We start from the raw sequence: 7716 nt of genomic DNA, 5'->3' as shown, positions 1-7716 counted from the left end.
TGAACTCTGGGCCTGGGCGCTGTCCCTCAGCTCTTCAGCTCAAGGCTAGCACTCTACCACTTGAGCCACAGCGCCACTTCCGGCTTTTTTTTCTTATGTGGTGCTGAGGGATCGAACCCAGGGCCTTGAGCATGCAAGGCAAGTGCTCTACCACTGAGCCACCTTCCCAGCCCTCCTCTGCTGTATTTTTATCACCTGTTTCCTTCTGATTCTGTCAACTGGCACTTTTTGATTGGATAGATAGGGCCGTTAGACAGAAAGGCAGGAGAAGCAGCAGAGAGTTAAACCAACTCATTCTCCTGGTCTAGTCACTAAGTGTTCTTGCTCTAGTAATCCATAAGCCACCTAAAGGCAGCTAGCACTGAGGATCTAGCTGAGAACAGATTCTGGTGACTGCCTGATTATAATGGCTTGAGTCAGAGATGTCAGAGATGAAACTTGCTCAGTGCTTCCAGGCTAGGCATTTGGCCTGGGTTGGTCTTTCCACTTGGAAGCTAGATGAGGAACTCTGAAATGACCTGAGTGAGAACACTATGTAGCTTCAGTCCCAGGACACTGTCCTCAATTTACTCACCTGACTAAAGGGAATAATAATTTGCAGCCCCTGAGGTGGCTCTTAATAACACCATCTGCTGTTATTACTATCATCATTGTCATTATTACTCCTTCAATGACAGGTTTAGGGAAGTCTGATGGAAAGTGTACTGCTAGGGAGGGGCCACCGGCAGTGCCAGGGGTGAGAAGGACGAGGATACAATCCCTTTCTGAAGGACATAGCTTCCTTCTGTAACTAACTGTTGCCAGAAGACCAAAGATGTGAACAGAATCTTGTTGGGAGAAGACACTGAGGGGCAGAGGCAAACCCTGATCACTGGCAAAAGGAAATGGTGCTCTTCCTTTCCCATCTACCATCTGGTAGTGGGACCACTACCAAGATGCAGATTTTCACAAGGACTCTGCCATGTTTGAGGTTGAACCCTTGGGTACCATGGAAAATGTAAAGGCTGGGCACTGGTGGCTCATACTTGTAATCCTTGCTACTTAGGAGGCTGAGATATGAGAATCGTTGTTCAAAGCCAGCCTGGGTAGGAAAGTTGGTGAGACTCTTATCTCCACTTAACCACCAGAAACCATAAGTGGCACTGTGGCTCAAGTGGTAGAGCACTGGCCTTGAGCTGAAGAGCTGAGGGACAGTGCCCAGGCCCAGAGCTCAAGCCCCATGACTGACCAAAATATATATATATATATATAATAATTAATAAAAGAAAGGAAGGAAAGAAGAAAAGAGATGAAGGAAGAAGAGAGAGAAGGAAGGAGGAAAAAGTGGTTCACATAGTTCTTCACTTACTTGTTTTAAAGAGACAAGTCCTATAAGAGATCAGATGATTCAAGGCAAAGGGCTTAATGAAGTCAAGGGCTTATTTGCAAAGGTAGTTTCCTTGCTTCTCCCTTATCCTTCCGGGGATTTCCTGTGGGTGAGAGGTGGTAGCTTTCATAGGTAACTTGGGTGAGGCTGAGTGACCCGGAAGAGCTGTGGCAGTGAAGTTTGCTCAGGGAAGGTCTCAGAAGCACAGCCAAATCAACCTTAGGGTCGGGCACTGTGGAGTTTGAACCTCTTCATCTATCTGACCCAAGACTATCCTTTCATGAGAGAGTTAAGGCTCTCTGAAGGTTGATTTTTCTCCTAAGGCCTGTCAGAAATGATGCCTTTTTCATCTCTATTATTAAACCTATGAGCTTTGTCACATGGCTTGATCCTATCATTTATCTGCACACCTTTCCAACTCATCTGGCTCTGAGGGCTCTTCGATGTTACCTAGGAGATCCTATGCTAAACCAGATCTGAATTCCAGGCCCCTGTCCCACTGGTTCCCCTTCATTTCGACCATTTCAACTATCTTACTAGCTCCAGCACAGTGTTGGGTGCTAGGCCCAGAAGAGTAATAGAAAGCCAGTCCCAAGCCCTCAGGGAACTGGCTTGTGGTTGATGGACTTCTAGGCAAATATGTCTAATATGAGATGGTAAGGGCACAGGTTGAAGTCTGCATGATCCAGAAAGGAGGAAGCAATTTGTTCATTCTGGCAGTGGAGTGCTAGGAAAGGGTACAGAGAGAAGAAGACATATAGGGCCCAGGTTTAAAGGACTTGCAGAATTTCACCTGGTAAGCCTGGTGTAAAACCAGGAAGGCAAGAAGATTTGGCTACACCTGGTGAGTCTGGCATGTGCAGAGCAGCAGAATGGCACCAGAATGGGGCAAGACCATCGTGGCTGGTTGGGCTGAAGTTGGGGAGCATGTGCTGATCCAAGCTGACTCCCCTCCTGGGCAAAGGCTGTGGCCATTCACACAGACGATGAAGGACTTGGACTCTGTCCCAGTTCTGTGTTCATTTTCTGTCTTTTATAGGATTGGGCATCTGGAGAGTCAAAAATAGACCTTTGCCCATTGGGACAGGAAGCCTGGAGAATAAAGGACCCAGGAGAGGGGTTGGGGGAAGAACTTGGAAGGGGCTGGTCCCCCAGGGTCATCAGAATTGAGCAGGATGCAAAATGGCCAGGCTGAAGGAGTAGGGGGGAGGGGGACACAAAGACCTCCCAGCTGGTAGTGTGGGGCTCTGTACTACCTGTTCTGGAGAGTTCTGAGGGCCACTCCTAGCCTGCCTGGGCCTAGGTCTCACCTTACTTTCTATTCTTTCTACAGCTCTTGAGGTCCGTTGTCTGAAAGGCACTGGAAGCAGAGCCTGTGAGTGTGATCCAGGTCTCCAGAGCCCCCCACCCACTGCCACCATGGTAGGAAAAGGTGCCAAAGGGATGTTGGTGAGTACAGGGGCCAGGATGATGGAGGTAAAGGGCACACACAGCCCTATATGAGGTCCTACCAATTACTTGCTATGGCACAAGGGAGGGTATAGGAGGCTCTATTAGACCAGGGCTGGCACTGCCAGGGCTTCCAATTACCAGGGCTCTCCCAATCCCCAGGCAGGCAGCCCCTCACCCAGCAAGTGAGACAGCACCAAACTCTAGGCTCACAGCTGGGCAGGTTCCACCAGAAACCCTGCTAAGTCTTGCTGGGAAGGGCGCAGGAAGGCACACTGCCTGTCCTGGTGATAGGTGCTCTGGAGAGGACACAGCTCCTCTTGTTAGGAGGAGAGAACAGCCAGGACTGTGCCACGGCTGCACCTGGCAGCTCCTACCCACCCAGTGCTGTGCCTCAGGGCACATTCAAGTATGTGCTCATCAGGGATTCTCTGACACTGGTTTTTCTCTACTTCTCTGGTGCTTTCTCATGCAAATTTCATTAAAAAAACTTTTGGGGAGCTGGGATGGTGGCTCAGTGGTAGAGTGCTGGCGTTGCATGCATGAGGCCCTGGGTTTGATTCCTCAGCACCACATAAGCAGAAAAAAGCTAGAAGTGGTGCTGTGGCTCAAGTGGTTGAGCACTAGCCTTGAGATGAAGAGCTGAGGGACAGCGCCCCAGTGAAGAGCTGAGGGACAGCGCCCAGGCCCAGAGTTCAGGCCCATGACCGACCAAAAAACAAAAATAAAAAACAAGAAAACCAACTTTTTGTTAGAATTTTCTTCTGAAATCTCCTCAATAATCTTCCTCCCCTTCTCCAAGCCATGGCCCCTCCTTTGTCCTCTACTTCAGAGCATAGGAGTGGTGGTGGGAAGGCCCTTCAAGAAACAAGAGCCTGGGGAATGGTCTTGAGGGAGCAAGACTCATTGATGGATGGAGCAGGTTGGCACCGGAAGCAGGAAGCAAGAGAAAGAAGCCAGAGCCTATCCTGAGGGCTATGGTTGTATTTTTTGTCTTAGAATCTTGCCTCAGGGACGAGCCAGACTGGACAGCTGTCAGGGGAGGAAGCCAGTGACAGAGGACAGCCCTCCCCATCAATGCCTTCTGTTGCTTCCCTCATTTAATTAAAGACTAGTTGGCCTGGGGTCTCTGCTAAGCCTTCTCTTAGCTAACCTAGTCTCTCACCAAAAATTTCTGGGATTTAGAGAACACGGTTCAGAGGAATGGTTTGGGGAAAGGTATGGGGTGATTCTGCTTCTGTCCAATCCTATTCTGAATCTCTAGCATCCAGCTCTTCAAGGAGTCTGAATAAACCAGAAAGGATTTTTTGTTAGTGGTAGTGGTGGTTGTGGGACTTGAACTTGGGGCCTGGGCGCTGCCCAAGCTCTTCTGCTCAAGGCTAGCAATCTACCACTTTGAGCCACAGCGCCACTTTCAGTTTTCTGGTGGTTGATTGGAGATAACTGCCTCCTGGACTTCTTGCCTGGGCTGGCTTCAAACCGTGATCCTTAGATCTCAGCCTCCTGAGTTGCTAGGGTTACAGGCTGAACCACTGGTGCCCAGCTGAAAGGATTTTTGAGCCAATCTAGAATCAGTTGAGATGCTCAGGTTAGGCACAGATGGAGAGTTTATGATATTAACTCTTGCTGGGAGGTAGATCTTGTGTTAGAACCTAAGCAGGACCTCACCTTTTCCCTGGGAAATCTCAGCCCTCCCCTCTCCTTCCCTTGAGACACTAAGCCCTGTGAGCCCCTTCAAGCACTCCATGGTTCTCTGGAGTGACGCTGGCAGGGCTGGCAGGCAGGAGAGCTGGCAAGCAGGAGAATTGGGGTACCCATGTGGGCAGCTCAGAGAGCCTGAGTTACTAGGTCCCAGCTGAGCTTCCTGGACCGGTGCTATGCCTTCCAGCCGCCCGTGGGAGGGAATGCTGCCTTGGGACTCCCGTTCCCAGCACCAGGATGGCCTAAAGATAGCTGGGGCTTGCCCTCCGCCCTTTGCCTTCTACCCACTGCTGTGTTTGAAGCTCATAGCATCTGTCCCATGGGTACCCCCGGTGGTTACTCAGAGATTTCTATTCCTGCTTCTTGTTCAGTTTTGCTGATGACCTTGGGCTACTCTATTCTTGGGTCCCAGTTTGGAACCGAAGCTGCTCCATTCAGAGCTTGTCTCTAGGATACAGCCAGCCCCTGCCAAGACCCATCCCTGCTTACTAACATGGAGCTAAGTCAGCACTTGCTAGGTGTTTGTGTCTTCCTAAGGCCCAGTGGCTGAGGAAGTTCCTTCCAAATGCTACATCACTAGATGCCCTCCTGGGTCAGAAGAGAGGATGATGAAGATGTGTCTGTGAGCTGATGACGCCGAGAACTTCCTGCTTTTCTGTGGCTTCTATTACACTGTTTGTTTCCTGTTATCGAAGAGCTGGACAACTAGCCTCTACCTTGAGGTCCTCACTTCCACTGCCCTTTACCTCTGGTTTCAGGTCTCTTCAGTATCAACAGATGCCCTGTATCATCACAGGAGCTTCTTCTGGGCTCTCAGGCAGGTGCCCTAGAGAGGAGCCAGCCATTTCCCAGCACGTGCCCAGGCCCACATGCTTGTTGCACATGTCTCTACCCCCACTCCCAGCCCAGATGGTCTCTGCCAGGCCAGCTCAGCTGCCTCCCTCACGCCTCAGTGGATCTTAGGACAGGGCCTTGCGAGGACCCAGCTGGCCAGGGTACCTCCGAGCTGGGAGCAGCTGGGATGCTCGGGGGCACCGAGGGTGGGTGGGATGGTCCTTCCATGGAGGCCCAGGGCCTCTGTACACGTGTAGGGCAGGGCTGTCTGGGTCTCAAAGGACAGGAGCTGGAGGAGGGGAGCTCAGGAGAGTAGGCAGAAGAGTCTTGACTGGCTTAGTTTTAACCCTACCAACTCACACCAAGCTCCCAGGCTGGCCATTTCAGTCTCTTCCCCTGGCCTGAGCCAGGTTGGCTTCTTCCCATGTCTTTGAACATTTTGATTGAGTCATCCAGATACCACGACGGTGGGTGTCAGAGCTTCTAAGTCCCAGAAGACTCTCCAAACACCGGCAGCCACCTGGGCCTGCCCCACCCTTCTGCTTTGACTTGAGGATTTGGAGACCTCTTGTCTGCAGCATTCATCACAGGGCCTAGAACACAGTGAGTGCTCGTGCATCCAGTCCAGTCTTGGCATGTAGCAAGTGCTCAGCTAGTATAGGCTTGGCATATGTTGGGAATTCACCAGGCACAGGGTTTGGCACATGTTGAGCGCTCCCTTGGTAGAAGGCCCTATCAGCCCTGGGCACTCAGCACAAGTTGCAACATGTGGGAAATGCTCAGCTAATACAAACTTGGCACACCCTGAGCACTCAGTGGAGAGCCTGCCACCCAGTGGATACTCATCTAGTATGGTGCCCAGTGCACAGTGGGTGCTTATTCAACTCAGAGATGGGCATTTTCACCTCATGTGAAGGACTTAGCATACCACAGGGGTTCACTTGACATGAGTAGACACACGGAACTCTCAGCTTAGGGCCTGGCACATAGTGGGCCCTCTCTTAACACAGTACCCTTCCAGCATTGGATTGAGCATTATTCTGGTAATGTGGGTGTTCTCCTGGCACACATCTAGCATGCAATGTTTTTCTCTCAGTATTGGACCTGACACACAGTGGGCACTCTTGCTGATACAGCTTCTGGCATCTAGTACTATTCTAACCCAGGTGTTGGCACATGGTAGTAGATACTCTCCTAGCTCAGTGATGGCACACAGTCTATAAGAAAGTGCTCTTCTATACAAGACAGCTTAAGCAATGATTTTCTGATGGTTCTAGATGTGCGAATACCACTTCCCTGGTGAAATGGAATGTCCAGATCCAGAGGAAAAGGCCCTGCCTTCTTCAGGCTTCTTTGACTCTAAGACCCTGCTTTCGTTCCCCTTTCACTTCCTCTGTAGCCCACATACTCAGTCCTATGGCCTCATCTTCCCGTACACAGCTTCCCCTAGTCATCCCCATGTCCCTAGCACTCTTTAATACTAGCTCAGCAGGACCTTCCCTCCAGAGTCACAGAGGACAACAAAGTCCCTAGAATCTTTGCCCTTCTGGAAGGATGCCCACTCTTATTAAGAAAAGTCAAAAGGCTGGGGCTAGGGGAGTCAGCCTTGCTAAGTGGGGCTGGAGCAGCTGGATCCCACTAATGAGGCCTCATTACAGCCAGGGCCCAGCTGGGCTGCTGCCGCCTCCTGTCCCCATAGCCAGAGCCAGGGAAAGCCATCCAGCCAGGGCTGCCTGTTCTGGGAACCCAGCCCAGACCAGGGCAGCCAGAGCCCACCCTGGGTGGAAGTGAGCCTTTGGGCATCATGGGTGACTGGGCCTTCCTGGAGCCAGTGGCCCAACCAGGGCCTTGGCCCTTAGACTGTGCCCAAAGGAATTCAGGGGAGTGTGTCTGGGGCCCGGTTGCATGAGCCTGGCCCACTGAGTAGCTAAGTTGGAAAGGTCTAAGGCTATACTTAGGAGGGAGCCCAAAGGCCTGTGCAGCCATCATGGGACTGTTAGGAGGACTGAGTTAGTATACATGAAGTGTTTAGGATTCACAGAAAATGCCTAATGTCTATTGTCTCTTATTGTTATTATTAATGCTACCTATATTCAGTGGTTGGTAGATATCCACATTTTAAAGATACAGAAATGGACAACAGACATGTTAAGCAACTTATTTAAGGTTGTATACGGTGAGAGGCTGCCAGACCTTGGATTTGAACTCAGGCCTATCTGACTGTGCCATTTTTCAAATATTAATTTTTTTTTTGTTTTTTATCTTTGCCTGTCCTGGGGCTTGAACTCATGGTTCTGTCCCTGAGCCTCTTTGTGCTCAAGACTAACACTCTACCACCTGAGCCACAGCACCACTTCTGACTTTTT

At 50.6% G+C, this 7716-nt stretch overlaps 1 protein-coding gene across 1 annotated transcript in view; it reads left to right on the top strand.

Annotated features, from left to right (window-relative positions):
- The window catches only part of Slc6a9 (solute carrier family 6 (neurotransmitter transporter, glycine), member 9), a 44955-nt gene that overhangs the window by 5453 nt on the left and 31786 nt on the right, over positions 1-7716 (top strand). Inside the window, exon 2 of the mRNA XM_013016785.1 lies at positions 2700-2815. Coding sequence (XP_012872239.1) covers positions 2786-2815 — 30 coding nt within the window. The 5' untranslated portion in view covers positions 2700-2785. The remainder of the gene's footprint in view (positions 1-2699; positions 2816-7716) is intronic.

Source organism: Dipodomys ordii, unplaced genomic scaffold (assembly GCF_000151885.1).
Source record: "Dipodomys ordii isolate 6190 unplaced genomic scaffold, Dord_2.0 Scaffold33, whole genome shotgun sequence".
NCBI lineage: Eukaryota > Metazoa > Chordata > Mammalia > Rodentia > Heteromyidae > Dipodomys > Dipodomys ordii.
Note: the sequence above shows the minus strand (reverse complement) of the source record. Positions and strands in the feature narration are given on the sequence as shown.